This window comes from Triturus cristatus, chromosome 7 (genome assembly GCF_964204655.1).
Source record: "Triturus cristatus chromosome 7, aTriCri1.1, whole genome shotgun sequence".
In the NCBI taxonomy this organism is placed as follows: Eukaryota; Metazoa; Chordata; class Amphibia; order Caudata; family Salamandridae; genus Triturus; species Triturus cristatus.
In genome coordinates, this window is record NC_140590.1 from 1,641,923,966 (window position 1) to 1,641,942,170 (window position 18,205).

Sequence of the window (18,205 nt, forward strand, 5' to 3'; positions counted from 1 at the left end):
ATTACATCAGCGCTGTCTGACCCTTAGTCATCCTTTTCCACCCTCTGGTTGTCTGATGGCAGTCCTGACTTGAAATAGGTTATTGGAATTGTTTTCTCCCATTTTTTTTTTTTGCAGAGTTTTATATAGCGCGAACTTGACCCGAATCGGGTATCAGAGTGCTTTACATAGCACCAGTTACGTTACATGAGGACACACATTCATTTCGATTAGGCACGGGGAGATTACGTGATTTGCCAAGAATCACAGGATGTTCAGCATCATTGCTGAGACTCGAACCCAGTTTCCCAGATTCGAGTTTGACCGCCCTAGCCGTTAGGCCAACTCCTCTCCCCAATTCTTGACTAACTATCATTAGGAGGCTTGTTCTTTTATTCCAAAGTGCTTGCTTTTTTTTTTAGATAAGGCAGTTTACCAGTTCATCTGTGGAATACTAGATAAAGTAAACCTGCATGGAAGTCTATGTTGTAAACTAACATTGCAGTGCAATAACAGAAGTGAGTACACTTACAGATATACACATGTAAAACATTGTTTAAAACTGATTAATTAACAAGCAGGGGGTAAACAATAGATATGGCTTTCTAACAGCTCTAGAACCACAGCGCCTGATTCACAAAGGACCTCCGCACTTGTGGCGGAGGCCCCACAGTCGTGGGGGAATCTCTGCACTCGAGGTGGAATCTCCGCTATGAGAATTCCATTGTGGAGATTCCGTCCCCAGGGCGGAAACTCCCCCACAACTGCAGGGCTTCCACCACGAGTGCGGAGGCCCTTTGAGAATCAGGCCCACAGTTTGGAAATTGAGGCTCTGGAAACAAAGGGCGAATTAAGAATTTAAGTTAAGCCCATGGATGTTTTACCCGACAAGCCCCCAAACCACAACCAACTTTGCTTAGAGACAAGTTACTGTAAATACTCCAAATGACTGGACTATTTGTACTTAGTAAAGGATTTATAACATGCAGCAGTCTGCAGTATTCCTGGCCATAGCCTCATGTGAAAGTAGCTCTTGGAAATTAACACAACCTATGTGAGATGATGTACACCTGGCATATGTATTAAATGGGAAAGAATACCCATCACTTAGCTGCTAATTGCCGCTCTGGATTTGGTCTGCTCTGTTTTGGTATTTTTAAGTAAAGCTAGAAGCGTGACAGCCTTTTCCTGATGGCTGAATGTAGTTAACTTTTATATGACTGGAATGATCCCTATCTCACTTCCCCCACCAAGATGGAACCACAAGTCATGGACCAAAGTCCAAACTTACGCACACACACGCACTTCCAGTCTTACCCTGGTCTTGTTAAGTGGCTGATAAGGCTAGATTTAGATTGTTTCCTATTTCTCTAGTGTTAGTGAAAGCTAGGGACTCGATGACCGTATCTCTAGCTCCAAATCTTGCATACTAAACACATCTCCATTATTTAAGAATTGTACATTTCTCAGGTTTCTCTCTTCTTTTGTGAAAAAGTACTTCTTGGATTGGGTCACTTTTTTTTAACTGTTTAAGAACTCACATTGCAAGTAGTGAAAAATAGCTGTATTCTGAGAGATACATTTGGAAACAAACATTTTGTAATGAGACAGCAGAAATTTGGTGGGTTACGCTCCCCTTAACAGGCACATTTGTTGAGTAGTTTTCTGAAAATTTGAAAATGTTTAAAAGTAATATTGAATTTGAAAACCCTTACCACACATTCTTTTACTTTTATGTAATTTAGTAACATATAAAAAATAACATTCAAGTTTTTGGTTTTCACCAGTTTAAAAGATTCCCAAGACATTATTTTATAGAAATACTGCAGTAATCAGATACAGTCAAAGATACTGAAAGCGGGGCTCTATTTAGCTGCTATAATCAGAATGGTACTGACATAATCTCGATCACCCCCTTACAACTGCTAAATGATGTATTGGCTAAAAACAAAATCGGCTGAAATAAAGTTCCTTTTGGAGGCAGTTATCTGTTTATTGCACCTTAACCTATGGCACCCTGTCGGTTGAGTGGTTTAATGACTGGCTTGTATGGGCTGCCCCATAAAGAAGTTATGTTACTGTATAGTCAAAGGTCAGAGAGTGATTGTCTCAAAGATACTTGTTGTTTTGAAACCCAGACTGATTGTCCCTTCCAAGGCCATCGAGTGGACAAAGGTTGAGCTAGTTGTCGCCTCTAAAAGATACAGTGCGCTACAGGCAAAATGCTAAGACTGTCCTCCGAGAGTTGTGGTGTTCCATAGAACGGATTTGTGATCTCTTTCAGGGAATGTGGTATTCTTTTTGCAAAGGCCAGAATAGTTGCTTTTTAGAAAAAAAGGTGTTCTGTACACAGCAGTGTTTGCCACCTCGAAGAGATGTAATGTTCCATATGAAAGTCTAGAATGGTTGTATTTTTACGAAATGTGGTGTCTCACAGGTAAAGGCCAAAGTGAGTGTATTTTCCAAGAGACTACACCATGTTGTTTGTCTCTGCGAGTGTTGTATTGGTTGCTCCACCAGCTCACCCCTCGTGGAGATAGGCCCGTCTTGTACAAATCCTACTACTGATTTCAGTATTTGTCCCAAACAATATAATCATTTCATGGACTCATCTACAGTGGTCTTCCATAATTGTACCTACGAAGGACTTCCTCCAACTTAAAGGTGCACAAACTTTCAATTTTTCATATGATGGAAATGGAGTACCCATTCCTTCTGGAGTAGTGGTCTTCCAAAAATGTGGTGCTGACTGACAGGCAATGGCACAGCTTTCCTGAGGAAGCAGTCTTTCAGCCTTTCTTCTATATGCGGGGTTGACCTACCGGGAGCCTTGACCTTCCAAAATTTCATCTTCACCAGTCAGGATGAATCTGCATTCATTATAAGCATGAGGGCAACGTGCTTTTTCTACTCTTCCAATGTATGTATTTATTGCCACCTTAATGAGCTCCCTACGACAGTTTGCAATCTCATCTAAGAGATAAGTAGTATTAACAGTTGCTTTCTGTGCCCTTCTTGCAGGCCCATGTGCTTCGTGAAGCAGCTGGAGATTCCACAGTATGGAAACTACCGCCCAAACGTGGTCCCTGCCACGCCCAGGGCCAACCTGGCCAAGGAGCTGGAGAAATATTCCAAGGTCACCTTCGATTATGCAAGTTTCGATGCTCAGGTTTTTGGCAAGCGCCTGATCGCCCCAAAGGTTCTGCCAAGTGATGCCTCGCCCAAGGCCCTTAAGTGTAAGTTGGAGGATTTACTTGGGAACTTTTTCATGCAAAGTGAATTTCATAAAATCATAGCTTTTAGCAGCAGATAAGGTTAACACTGCTTCCATTTCTGTTTCCGCTCTAGCACTGGATTTAGTTTACACCTTTCCTTTTGCTCTTGCACTATGATTACCTCCCGGTTTCTGCTCCATGACATTTTCAATTCATTGCTATAAGGCAGTTACTACAGTGTAACGTTGAGAACAAGTTCTTTATGTGTTTTCCACAACACCTCTTATTTAGTTAACCAATGTATGGAAACAGCCTATGCCAAATTAAGCCCTGTTTCACCCCAGTTTTTGTACTCCTTAAAGTTTCCACAGTCACTGTGAAAGAACAGGTAGATTTTGGAAAGCTTGTGCCTTTAAAAAGTTGCTAGGAGCATTGTTTGGTCTCTCTCTTTATAAGAATTTGCATACAATGAGCCTCCATCCATGCAGACAAGGTTCACTCTGGGATCTACTTTATGATCTCAGCATTTAGAGGGGATCTTGCTGTTGTCGGGGTACTCTCCTACTTTACCAGTGTGATCCAAATACGAGAAAACACATGATTCACGTAGTACTAAAGGCTTGACACAGTTTGCAGACCCAATGCTGCATTCTCTAAAGAGCAGGGCCATCAACTGTTATTTTCCTCCTATTAGGGAAATCCAATTAAATGGCTTTTTAGTTCCATCCCGAGCTTCTGGGACCTGCAATCTGCGTTCCGTTTACCTCTCTAAGCACCTGATGCACAGATCATATTTTATAAAAACATAAACAACCAGCGCAATTAATCTTTAGGAGGGGATGTCGTGATGGAGATGGGACGAATAACACTAATGTCAGAGAATATATAGTTGAGTCCGTACTGAGAATCCATTGGAAGTTAAACATGGAAACCAAATTGGGTTTTTAACACTCACATTTGTTTAATTTGAAATGCCTTTGCATACTGTAGAAATTATTAAATAAGGGCAACTCCCAAATGTGTTTGCTAGAGTGTTTGTGCTTCATGAAATTTCCACTGCTTGCTTTTATACTACATGGATCACATGTTTATAGCTTGAAATGCTCCTTTCCACGATCTATCTATCATAATTTTCCAGAAGGCAGAGCTTCCTTGATGATGAATGTGAGCAAGAGTTGAAAATTCACTCTTAACTCTCCAGGAGCCGGCCTGTCAGGTACCTGCTGCCCAATCACGAATTTATCAATACCGGCCATGCTCACCAAGCTTGTCGGAGGTCTACACAGCTTGCCATATGTTAACTCTTGCCACCTATGAGTCTCCCCAACCCACAAATAGCGTTAATCCACCCACCAGGCATTTGTCACAACTAGCCTTCGTTCCACCACTGCCTACCAGGATCCCAATCTAAGCCAACTAGGATTGTTCCTCTTGTGCTAAGAGCCTTTGGTGGCCTAAGGAGGCCCATCCCAGATCTTCACAAACATGCATCGGACCCAACAGGAACTTACCTCCTAAATTTGGCCAAATGTTGGGGTCGGGACTGACTCGTGGCAAGGAAGGCCAGGACAGCCTTTTTCAAAATGTTCCTGCAGGATGTTCTACTTTAAAAAATGTAGAGAGCAACCCTTGGTGTTTGCTTTTTGCATCAGTTATTACCTTTTTCTGACCCCCCCCCCCAATATTCGGAGGGAAATGCAATATTTCAACACAATAATAAAACTTGACTCCAGTTCCTGTTTGGGGATCTATACATGAGAACATGGGTCGCTGAATGTTACAGCGGACATTCTCATCAAAGATAGCAGGGTCTCGCTAGCATCCCATTCCATGATCCTGACACACCAGCTGTCCCCCTTCCTGTCGGCCAAACGGTGGTCACCCTTATTAGGGCTCGAACAAACCTGATCCTACCATTGCATTGTACAGTGGCAGTCTGTGCAACCGTTACTGTCGTCCTAGGTTAAGACTGATGGAAAACCCATTTCTCTTCCAAGTCAAACAATTCATGCACCTAATAGGTGGTGGATTTTCAATATGAACAGATGATTTCCAAGTAATTGTCCTGACAAAACGAATTTCAGCAAAGTCCCCTTGGATAAGCCCCTCTATCTGACTCACCACTTACTGAAATATAATTTGCTCAGTCGGTAACGGAGGTAGCCATGCAAAAGTGTGGCAATGTACGTGAGGGTGGCTGCGATTTTTTTTTATACTTTTGAAAATCCCTGTCCTTTTACACTCATAACTGTTAAGGAAAATAATAACAATATATAAGAAAATTAACAACACATCGAGACATTGAGTTCGAATCAATGAGGTAACAAAGCAGATCAATGCGAAAAGGGATGCAGAGGAAGACTCCAAATCTCCTGGTATTTTGAAATAATTTTCTCAGGCAGAGACTCCGAGCGAAGAGAAAAGTGTTAATCACAACAACAAAAACACGTAAAAAGATGAAATGCTGATGTCCCGTGTTCAACAGAACAGCATTGTTTAGCTGTGCAAATTCCACGGATCCTACTATTTCTTAATAAATTAGTTTTATTTGTGGTTTTGCTTACAAGTTAAACTTTCTGAAACAGAAGCTTGATCAATATATTAAAAGATGTACCTGTTGTCACTCTTTGCATAAAGCCATCGAGTTGCACGAGGAAAAGCAAACCAGTGCACCCATCAGATGTGCCTTACACCACAGATAAAATTAGTTTCAAAACCATGCCCGTTTCCAAAGATGAATGCTGGGATTCCAAATTTGAACAGTGCTTACATTTTTAAATAACTGAATTAAAGGCGCAAAACCAATTAATAGTAAAATTAAAATGCATTCACGTTTCGAAAATTAAGAGGTAAGTGCATGTTTCGAAAAGGTAACAGTTTCTAAAAAAGAAAACATAAAAAGATATTTGAGGAATGCTGTAAAAAGTAACTGTAGATTGTATTTTCATACAAGACTTTGCAGAACTTCACCTGTTTTGGCATAAAAATGAAAGCATTCATATTCCCAGTGGTCATCTATACCTCTGCCATCCCTCCCCTTTTGCCACATATCTCTTCTGCTTCCCATCTATGTCTCATTTCTTACTGAACCCTAAGCGCCTGGAAGCGTTCTGTGGCATTATTTAAAAACAGGAACACTTATTAAACACTTTCAAGCCAGGATAGAGAGCTGACCAAATTGGAAACATTATTCCCAAAGTTGAAAGAAAGTCTGGTACATCAGGCACCTTCTCCCAGGAGAGGCACTCTTATCATGGAGATTAAATGGGCAAAGAGCTCTTTAGCAGGGTATTTATTAATATTTGCCGACAGTCATGTGCACAAACATAAAGGTCTGTGCTAACCAGAAAGCTCAGGTTCTCATAGTTCTATATCAAACTTGGCCAGCAAATGACCATGATTATTACCTCCCTTGTGTCTTAGTTCAAACTATTGCAATGAATTCCTCTGTCCTTGAGAACCCTCTTTGCCGAAATGAAGCAATAGAAAGAAGTGTTGATTGTGTGATCTTGTTTGGGAAGAAATCTTCTCAAGAATCACAGACAGTCTTTTTCCGGGGACATAATTCCCTACTCCTGGGCCCATTTTTATTCACTGGGCGTTTGTACACTCGAGGAAACGGACTGAGGATTTTCAATCCTGTACCAATCCTCTGTACTCTTTTTTGCAGCCAAATCTTTTCCAAAGGCCCCCTCCCCCAGCCACAGCCCTTCCAGCAGTTACATGAAGAGCACCTCTTCCTCCTCCACAGGCTTCGACTACACGCATGATGCTGAAGCTGCGCACATGGCTGCCACTGCCATCCTCAACCTGTCTACCCGCTGCTGGGAAATGCCGGAGAATCTCAGTGCAAAGCAGGATCATCCAGGCAAGGTAAGCGAGACACAAAGCTCCTGGGGGATCCATGGCTGGGCTAGGAGTGACCTAATGTTCTATGGCCCAGGGGGTTTTCCACTGGGAGGTTGCCTGGGTCATGGCTGTAGATCTTAAAGAAGCACAGTAAACGATTGTGGAAATACTAAGATGGCTGCTTTGGACAACAGTCACCTTCAAGGAATTGTCCGGGTATGCATGAGGATCTGAAGAAGCTGCTTACGGTGGACGGAGAACGTTCCGTTTGGTGTCTCGAACAAGGGATTGTATTCTTGCAAAGTATGTGGCCAAGGGTAGAGCTCATAGGATATCTGTACATTGGGCAGACCTTGTAGCGAGGTACCTGAGCTCTGGCACAGACATAGAAAAGGTAACTGAACCAATAAATTTCAAATTTTAAGCAACTTTCACATTGCGAGAGCTTCCTGACTAAAGAGTGGGTCTATGGTATTGTGATGTTAGTGCATGGATGTATGCGCGTGTGTATGAATGTAATCAATATACATGTGAAGAAAGCGTTGCTTTGTAGGTACTTGGGTGGAAGGAGGTTGGTGCGGATAGAAGGGAATAGGGATGTTCACATAGATACTTGGTTTGCTGATGTCATCACCTAGCCGTGGTTCTCTTGTTACCGCATTCATTCCTACGAAGGAAATAAAATCTTATTTGATGGAGGGAGGCTGATGGTGAAGGCATTCTTAATGTTGCCACAGAACAGCACTGTAGATCCATTTTTCTCCCTTTTCAGGCCTAATCTTGCATTTTAGGAGATAGTTTGCGGTGGCACACATCCTGCTCATTTGTTGACATTGTATTCTACAAGACCCGACTACTTCTAGCATAGGTTGATAGCTGTAGTTATGTAAAGTGAGTTTTACTTTCCCCATTGATTATGCTGTCAGGTTACGATTCCATGGAACTGGCACCGACTTCAAACATGGATGTTTGTTTGCCTCATAGCTTTAAAGGCTGCCCCTGAACATTTTGTTGAAGTTAAATACATGGCCTTTCTGTGGGGAAGGAGGCAGCAGGGACAGACCGTAAAAAGTGACTTTTAATTTTTCTAAATGCACATGGGGAACTGGTCTTCATCACAAGGAGGTGTGATCTCACTGTCTATGACACAAGGACTTCTATTGTGACTCCATAAACAGTCGTTATGAATTGATGGTCCGGGTATAATGTTAGAGCACGGATAAAGGAATGGTTTGATTGCAGTAAGTGGATGGCATATATGGAGTAGAGTGATTATTAGAGAGGCATGAAGTCTAGCGAGGGAGTGTGGTGTTAGTAAAAGAATGACAAGGGAATATGATTGGGGGCATGTAAAGAGCTGTTTATAGTGTTGGCACGCATACAATAAGAAGTATGTGAGGCCTGTAATGGTATACATTTCTAGGTACAATTCAATTGTTATTTCTGTTGACTCGGCTCACGGTAGTATGAATGCCAACATTGAGTATGCAGTGAAATCATTCATGCAAATAAAGAACATTATGGGCTAAGAACGCCTCCATTCAGTTTCAAAGGGTGAATGGTACTAGTTGTGTCCTAACTTGTATGGGCAGTGGGTTTATATGTAGCAAAAAATAGCACAGCGGGGATTGGTGGCCAACTGAAGAGCTCCTTTTGACGTTTCAGTCTCTAGACATTGAAGTGGATGAGAATGGTACCCTTGACTTGAGCATGAACAAGCAGCGCAAACGGGACAATGCCTTTCCCAGCAGCAGCAGCTGCAGTAGCAGCCCCAGCATGAAGTCCCCGGATGTGTCCCAACGCCAAAACAGCACCAGTGCCAGCAGCAGTACCATGACCTCACCGCAGTCCAGCCAGACCTCGCGGCAGGATGACTGGGACGGCCCCATTGACTACACCAAACCACACCGGCAGAGAGAGGAGGAGCCGGAAGAGGTAGGGAGATTTTGCAAAAATCTCGATTGCTAGAGTGCTTGTCAAGTACTGTCACCAACCTACAATCATTTCAGAATATCTTCCGTCCTCAGATTAGTTTGACTGCCTCTTATGCTCTGTTCATTGAGATGAACAATATTCACCTAGATTTAAAACATCCTTATGGGCAGGTATTTTTATGTCATCTTTGGTCCTATATTCTTTAAAACGGATGCTCAGGTTCTCAGTAAGCAGTAAGCATCCCCCCACCCCCCACACACAGGGAATGTGTGCTGCCTGTTTACATAGGTTTATTTTTTCTTGTTTAAAATAAGAAACATGGAAAATGTTTGAAGGTTTTTTCCACCGTATTTAAGTTTTAGGTTGCAAAGATATGTTTAGGGCATAAGGCGCATTGAATCGGCCCCAGTCCTTACCAAACCGAGAGTCTAGTGTATCACACAAATTAAAGTAATCTTCACTGTATTTAAAGAGCAGACCTTCATAGTGGAAATTATTGGATCATTTTTCAATTTCAAGAGCGATTAGTGTCTCTAGGATACCAAATGAGCAGTGTCTAAGTCTGTTTTACTCTGTAAATTCATACACGGAATAAAGATACCTGCAACAAAATAATGAACAAAAACAGGAATGACGCAGTCTGCCCTTCGTATTCATACACACTACTCAATTGTTATTGTTGGTTTGAGTTTGGATTATAACAAATTACTCAGATTTTCCAAATAAAACAATATTTTTACTTGACTTTGTTTTCTCTTCGCCTCTCTGTTTCTCTGTCTCCTTGTCTCTTACTGTCTTTCACTCCCACCCAACTCTACACTGCCTGTCTTGGCTCCTTTTTGCCATACAGTCTGAACAAGCAGCTGCTTCCTTCTCTTCCTCGGAGGCTGATGAGCAGGAGATGCAGGAGGAGAACTTTGAGGACCGGAAATATCCAGGCGAAGTGACATTAACCAACTTCAAGCTCAAGTTCATGTCAAAGGACAACAAGAAAGAACTCCTGTCGTGAGTCACAGTCTTTTGACTTAGGACATAAAATTGTGTGACTTGTACATTACAAGTATGTTTAGAAGAACTCTTAACATGTGCTTTGTTCACTTTCCAACTGTGATGTTCACGCCCAACAGTCAATCTTTAAAACACTAAGAGCTAGACACATCTTGCCGTCATTCAAGTCTCAAATGAAGAAGATGCATGTTCACCTCTTATGGTATTGTGAGGGAAAGGCACATTCTTAAAATGTAGAGTCTTGGCTTGCTCAGATAATTATGTAACTTTGAGCTATTGTTCTTCTTTGAGCTTCACCAAGGGGCCAGCATGATTCCAGAGTAAGACTCTTTAGTCATGTTTTGGTAGCTTCACACCTGCCTATGTGCATGCTAGGCATCCAAGTCAGTCACAGTATGGTTACCATAGTGAATAATACACAGGGAAGATTTTGACTGTGTTCTGCTAACTCTCTTTTGAACCAGTATCCACCACAAGCAATTAACTTAACACTGTGGTATTATAAGTCACAGAGTAAACACAGACATTCTTAGACCATTTGTCTTTGGCCTTTCATACATTGTAGTTTTAAATGTGTGCAGCATTCCCAAAGGCACAGCATAGTTTCTTCCTCCCCCTCCTTAATTTGCTTTTGAAATGCCCACATATTAGTCTGCACTTTCTGTAGACACTGTGCCAAGGAAGTGGTTTCTTTTCAGATGAATCCTTCAGGGTTTTTTCTAGTTTTGGTGGACCCATGCATGACGACGGGTGCCGTACAATTAGCTAAAAATGCGTAAAGACTTGTCAACTGTTCTTAGGCAGTTGCTTGTTCCCTCGCAATCGCAATTCCATGTGTGGTGACTTGTCATGAACCCAAATGAAAAGTGATACAGAGCAAGATAGCACAGCCCTGTGATGGGGCCTTTGCTTCCTGAACTGACTGACTGGCAGCACACAGATCTCCCACTTAACTTACGTGAAAAATTGATATTCTCCCACCCAGATATTTTGCTGCACAGCGGGATATTCGGCCGATACACGATGGGGGGTACCCCAGTCCAAAAGGGGGCGATGCAGCAAAGAAAGCAGGAGGATCCCTCCTGAATGAGTAAGTTGTAATAATTTGCAAACAGAAAGAAAATGTACATACGTTTTGGCAGTTTCAGGAGACAGCCTTCTGCGGGGACTTGGGAGCCCAGGTCTGCTTGCACCTGACCACATTATGTATCTGGGTGATCATTACGGGTGGGCGCTCCTGTGTTTGAAAACAGTCTGGCAGATCCTGGAGGCAATGTACCCCATGGTTCACCTTGCACAGGTGTTTGGGTGATTTTAGCACCACAGATACTCGCTATATGACCTCTCTTTGAGGCATCAATGTTTCTAATATAAAGTACTTTGTTTAATATTGTTTTTCCTCTGCATACACTATGAGCCACAGATAAACATAGATTGAGATCCCATTACCTGAAATGCTTGCACACTCTAACCTAGAGACTGAGAAAACCAAAAGCCATTTCTGGCACCTTAAAATGGCACTAATGTTTATTTTAACATTGCCACTTGAATTTGGATTTCACTTCAGCTCTTATTTGGACCCACTTCTTTAGTTATTTCTTTCTGTTTCTGTTGCCCATGTGTTGGAAAGTAGTTGCCAGTCTTAAAGAAAACAGCATTTCTTTTTTAAGAAAGCTTCACCTCATACACAAGTTGTAATTATTATCATTATTATTATTTTAAGATGTACATATCAGCCAGAACAATTAAGGTATGAGGGTGCTTTACATATAACTCAAAATCAAGAAGGCATGAAAGGGGATTACACCAGTGAAGGGAACGGCTAGCTGCAGATAGCCTCAAACTAAAAGGACAAGTATCACCCAGGATAGATTGGAGCAGCAGTCTAATTAAAGAATATTGTCATAGGATAGTAATTGTTATCTTCCCAGGTGAGAGGGAGAAATAACAGTAGGTGATTTAGTCAAGAACCGTTTAAACAACTGAGTTGTGAGTTGTTTTCTGAGGGCTAGTAAAGGAGTTAATGTCCTGAGGGTAGTGAAAAGCAAGTTTGTTGATAATGCAGCCCCCAAGAAAGACTGTTTGCTGGTGGTGGATTATTTGAATTTGGGTACCTCAAGTAGAAGTGATTCCTTGCTTCTCAGACCTGCAGCTTCTATGATGGTCTGGAGTTTGACCATGATGGGCGTAGTGTTGTCAGATATAGCCTGATAGGTAAGGATGCAAGTTTCCTTTGGCAATGATCAACTTGTCTCGCTCAGTTACAGTGATGGAATAATGCAGAAACTAAAGGGGAGCCACATGCAAATGCATCACATTCTTTATGCAAATGCATCACATTCTTTATGTACATGTATTTGCAGATATGCTTACAAGTGCCTCTGATACAGACTTCGAAAAGATGGCTTTTTAACAGGCTAGCCCTCAAGTCATCCCTTGAGATTATTAATCTTGAAATAAACTGCCAGTTACCAATGCTGATTTAGTGTTATGCCGCAATTTTCAAATCAGATTATGTGGTACAATTCATACCTTTTTCTTTCCAAAGGATTAAATTACAGGTGGAAACCATGTGTTTTGGGAAATTGTGGAATGCCATGTTTGAGCTGTAAATGCATAAAAATATTCTGGAATATAACAAATGTTCCATTAGGAAGCAAGTCTTGCATAACCAAAAACCCATTCTACTGTGGAGTAGGAATCGCACCTACGGTGTTGTCCATTGGAACTACCCATTTATGAGGGATGTTTGTGTACTTTGATCCTACCTATTAAACGGTGCTGGCCATGACTGACCCTACCTGGTAATGGTGAAGTTCGCTATAGTTAGTCATGTTAGTAAACTGACCAGTATTTTTAGTAGAGGTCGTTGCCGGTTCTGCCTAGCAACGTTTGTTGTGGATTATCGTGGAAACTGACCATTGAATATATTTGTCAGTCATTGTTGAACCTGACCATTAACTACAGCAGTGTGCCATTGTTGGTCCTGACCGTTAAATATAGTGGACCATTGTTGGCACTGGACATTAAATATTTTTGTGGGCTTTTTTAGTTCTACTCACTAACTGTTAAATTGGCTCATTGTTGGTTCTGACAAGTAGTCCTGTCATGGGTCATTTTTGTTTCTGCCCAATGATCCATGTCTCTGGCCAGTGGCGGGCCTGCCTAATGAAGGTCATGCTGCCCATTGTTAGTCTTACTGAGGAATGTATTGCGTTTGTGTCTTTCTAATGTATCTCAATTTTACTTTAAAGATGGCTTGATGGCTTTTCAAGTCTATAGATGTGCAGGAGAAAAGGGTTAGAAAGGTGGAATTCCGTAGTATGGGAACAAAGATTGTTTTAATTTGTAGAAATGTTGAGCTCACATTACCTAAACACAAAAGTCCTCTTAAAATTTTGAGTTTTGATTTAGAGCTTCATCGGTGCAATGCATGCACACTATTTTCAAATGCCCTTTGAAGAAAGCATTCTGTCTCCCTAGGCCCAAAATGTGCAGTGTGATGCGAACATGTGCTTTCTAAACCCTCTCTTTCATAAAGCAAGAATGGGTAGGGAAGAGTTATCACATGTGACAGGTGCCCTATTGCAACTGCGGGTACTTGTTGCTGAAGTTCACCTTCTGTAAAACTTGCCACCCCCCTTTAAATATTTAATTTGAGCTCTTTGTCTTTGAGGCTAACCGCATCTTTGAAACAAGGAGTTAACCCTTTCTGCATCTTTTTTATTCAGCTGCCCAACCCCTGGCTGTGATGGCAGTGGACACATCACTGGAAACTACGCCTCTCATCGAAGGTTTGTCACTCCCTATGGTATTCTCCGAAGCTACAGGTCTAAAGCGTTTGGGTTTATTTTCTGGGCTTATTTTTGAATAGCGCTGATGGTTTGGTCTATTCTCCCCCCTTTTATTTGGCTTACCCAGGTATCATATCTCTTCTCTTTCAGTCTTTCTGGTTGCCCTCTTGCTGACAAGAGCCTCAGAAACCTCATGGCTGCTCACTCTGCTGACCTCAAGTATGTTTGCGCTAAACTTGAATCTCCTTTCGCCATGTGGCCGTGCTCTAGCTTCTTCCTCTGTCTCCTCCTCTTTTCTTAGTCACGCCAACCAAAATCTACCTACTCAGGCTCCTGTATCTGGACCCAAGGTTCCGACCCAGGTCCTTGTCACAATTTGAGGGGTAAATCATGGAATAACCATGGTGGCTATCCTGGACAGAACCAACAACAAAGTCCATATTAAAATAGTCATGGACATAACATCCTCAAACTCAAATTATACGTGTTTTGCAATGCAAACATGCAAAACCATTCAAATATGAATTTTGGGGGTAAAAAAGGAGGCAAAGCCTGTGAGATCTATTTATACAAATACCACAGGTTCAAATCCCAGAGGTCCCCTCAGAATTTCATCTATCTCACAACAATAACGTGAGCATTAAAATTTACAAAATTTGGAATAGTATACTTTTAAATGGCTGGATTCTCTTCTTATGCTTATGAAATCCAGTTGGTAAGACAAATAAGTATTTTGTTTTGATAAATTGACTCCTCAGACAAAAAAGCACAAATCATGGGAATCTCATGAAAAAGGGCAAACAGAAATGGCAAGAATGATAGATTTATTTCAGCACCGCTTGGGATGGGTGTGGTGGGGGAATTGTGATACTAAAAAAAAAAAACGACACCACAAAGTAACCCCGATGCTTCCATGATCTTGCAACCAGCCCGGTCACTGCGACAGATTTGATGGGAGAAGTTGGGTTGTGGGCAGATTTTCCGTTGGCAGCTTACTTTTTACTTTCTTACTTTCTCTTCTGCTGTCGTCCCACTTTGTAACATTGTAAGGTAAAGAGATGTGCGGGCTCACTGGTTAGTATCTGATAACCTGGTCCAAATAGGTTGCCATGTTCCCTAGTCCTTGTGTTTCCTCTTTTTCAGCTGTAAGTTCAAAGGAGATTTTCAAATTATTCTGAAACTTTTCCAAAGTGTCTTTGGCAAAACATTTTCACCCAGCAGGCTTGTTATTTCCTTGGTTGTTGGTACCAATTCCATAGTCCATAAAGTGGTGGTTCGACTAGATGTTGAATGTATTCAGAATGGCAGTGTCTTACACCCAAAAATGAATGAGTATGGGCTATGAAGGTTCCCATGTGCAGGTCCTCTAGAAATTATGTTTATTTCCTTGCTAGTATGTCCTTCTACCAGTAAATTATTATTATTATTAGGAAGGTTTATAAAGCGCTTGGTTACGCTAGAAAGCGTGTCCCCGCGCTACACCTGAAAACTCAAAGCAGTAGTGAGGAGTAGGCTCGAATTATCTTGAGAAAAGGTGTGTTTTTAAGTTCTTCCGGAAGCTGGATTCTGATGGGTCTAGGCGGAGATTAAGAGGCAGGGCGTTCCAGCGCTTCGCCGCCAAATGGCGAAAAGAGCGTCCACCCATACGGGCTTTTCTGATTCTAGGAACCACAAGTAGACCTCCGTGTGAAGAGCGCAGAGCACGTGAGGGTGCATACTTGATGACCAGGTTCTGGAGTGGTGACGGCGCTTTCCGAGCGAGAATGCGGTGACAGGTACAGAGGGCCTTAAATTCCACTCTGCTTCTTACTGGCAGCCAGTGGAGAGTGTGAAGGGCAGCTTTAGAATCCGATCTTTTAGGGACTTTTAGGATGAGGCGGGCTGCCGCATTCTGCAATACCTGGAGGCGGTTTATTGCCTTACAGGTGGCACCCAGGTACAATAGGTTGCCGTAGTCTAGGCGCGATGTCACGAGGGCGTGTACCAGTGTTCTCCGGGCGGACATAGGGAGGAGAGCAAGGACCTTGTGTAAGATTTTTAAAATGCTGAAACAAACACCCGCCACTCGGTTTATTTGGGGTCCAAAAGACAGGTCAGCATCAAGCCATACGCCAAGGTTTTTGACTTCCTGACGGGGCATAGGTGCCTCCCCCAGACAAGGGGGCCACCATGCCGATGACCAAGCGGAAGGACTCCCCCCCACCACGAGCACCTCTGTCTTGTTGCCGTTTAATTTAAGGCAGTTGGTGGACATCCAGGAAGCAAGGTCTTGCATGCAAGCCTTGAAACTGTCCGAAGCAAGTCCGGGTACTCGTGAGAGGGAGATAACCAACTGCGTGTCATCTGCGTATGACACGATTTTCAATCCATGACTCACGGCAATCGAAGCCACTGGGGAGACGTAGAGATTAAACAAAGTTGGGCTCCGGGACGATCCTTGGGGAACGCCCTGTCCCAAACCCATGTCTCTCGAGTAGTGATCACCCAAGCGGACTTGGAAGCTTCTCCCAGTCAGGAAGGATTGGACCCATTGGAGTGCAGCTTCAGATATTCCTCCGTTATTCAAACATTGTAGCAAGTTGGCATGAGCTACAGTGTCGAATGCTGCACTCAGGTCCAGTAGGATGAGGGCCATGGTATGACCCTCATCCGCCCCCTGACGAAGGGCCTCCACCACTGTTAAGAGTGCAGACTCTGTAGAATGACGCGGACGAAAGCCGAATTGAGTGTCATGTAATAATGCCGCTTTTTCAACGAAATCCATCAGTTGTAAGTTGACCAATTTTTCGGCTACTTTGGCCAGGTATGGGAGGAGTGACAATGGGCAAATGAGAACTTTATTTACCACTGTGACCGGCAGCTGGTCCTTGTAATCATCACTAAGATCTAACAAAGTGTGCTGATGATTAGCACAGACGTGAGGGGTCCCAGTGTACTCTCACTGGAGAATGCCCACAGAATGAGAAGCAGATAAACAAGCAGCTGCCGCAGGAGTGAGTTTGGATAACCAAGAGCCAGAGACGTTTTAAGGTATGGGTAAAGTAGGCAATTGCCCAGGGCCGCCCGCTTCCAAGGGCCCCCTGATGAACTTTCTCTTTAGCTCGTTTCTGTATATTTTGGTATCTTATTCTTTAACGTATAATTCAATATGATTAAGCAACATAAGGCTTGAATTAGGAGAAAAAGGGTAGTAAAAGTGTAACTTATTCCAACCAGGGGTCCCTAAATATTTCTTGCCCAGGGCCCCCAAAATCTTTAAGACGTCACTGTCAAGAGCAGACTCAGTTGCAGATTTTGGTATGTAGTGAATGTGCTGTGACGTAAGCACTTTGAGGCACATGTAAATAGTGCCTTGAAAATGAATTGGATTGATTTCAGTGTTTGTATCTACTGCATGATTGGAGAAATGTGAAGGGGCCAGACAGGCACAAAAGTTAAGGAACCCATTGGGTTACACCATAGAACATCTCACTGACCAATGGATTGGATTACACACTGGGATCAAGCACTCTCCGAAGGGAGGTGCGGTATGGGGGTCCAGTTGCCTGTGACACATGGCTGGTGAGTCTTAGGAAGCACAGTGGCTTCATAAAGTATCACTTGGCTACACAAATATTTTACCTGTAAAAACTAGATATTGATCCCAGTCTTGGTTTGTGATTGATCTGTGCATTCAGTCTGTGGTTGAATTAAGTTTGCCTCAACCCTATTCATTGTGGGTTTAAGAAAAAGAAGGATGAAGCAGGTGACAGTTTTGTCTGGTCAAAGGACAATCATGAAAGTAAGCGTTCAGTAGTAAATCATGCCTCAGTGATGATGGGCCCGAATTGTATATTCAGTTACCCTACTGGGCTGAGCAGAGCCATTGAAGGAAGGCTTGCTCCTTCCTGTATCTCTCAAAGAACAGAGAACCACCTGTCACTCATTTCTAGGTTAGTGTAGATTTGGCCTACTACGATTCTCACAGTGCTTTGCAAACATCCCCAAATTTCAAGATTCTCTTTTGCAGTTTGAGTACGCCCAAGACATCTCTTTACGCTTCACTTCCTTACATGCAGGACTTCAACACTGGGAATACTCTTCCTGCCTTGCCAAAGACCATGTGCCAGGATCATCTAGCAAAACATAATCAATTATTTCCCAATAAATATCTTCCTTTTTCTTCATATAACAGACATCAGACTGTATAATCCTTAAACAGATCCTGGGACATGAGTCAAAAGCAATCTATATTTTTGTCCCTTACAAGATACGTGCATGCTGGGTCCTGTTTTGCAATAGTCTATGTTTGATGTATTTTATATTAACCCTGAATTGTTCGCAGGCTCAAACTACGATTCGCACAGGCAGCATATGTTGACAAAAGTACCAGGCACCCCTGAAAGCCTTCTTGAAATTTGGGTTTGTTGTAGTATAGAGTTTTAA

General features: G+C 42.5%; 1 protein-coding gene across 5 annotated transcripts in view; it reads left to right on the forward strand.

The window, feature by feature from the left end:
- MYT1 (myelin transcription factor 1) overlaps positions 1-18,205 on the forward strand; it is a 133,338-nt gene that overhangs the window by 94,146 nt on the left and 20,987 nt on the right. For 3 of the 5 annotated variants that reach the window (XM_085619670.1, XM_085619671.1, XM_085619674.1), the window contains 7 exons: positions 3,001-3,215; positions 6,865-7,067; positions 8,709-8,978; positions 9,829-9,983; positions 10,972-11,076; positions 13,718-13,780; positions 13,931-13,999. In XM_085619670.1, coding sequence (XP_085475796.1) covers positions 3,001-3,215; positions 6,865-7,067; positions 8,709-8,978; positions 9,829-9,983; positions 10,972-11,076; positions 13,718-13,780; positions 13,931-13,999 — 1,080 coding nt within the window. The remainder of the gene's footprint in view (positions 1-3,000; positions 3,216-6,864; positions 7,068-8,708; positions 8,979-9,828; positions 9,984-10,971; positions 11,077-13,717; positions 13,781-13,930; positions 14,000-18,205) is intronic. The other 2 variants (XM_085619673.1, XM_085619672.1) reach the window with 2 other exon arrangements.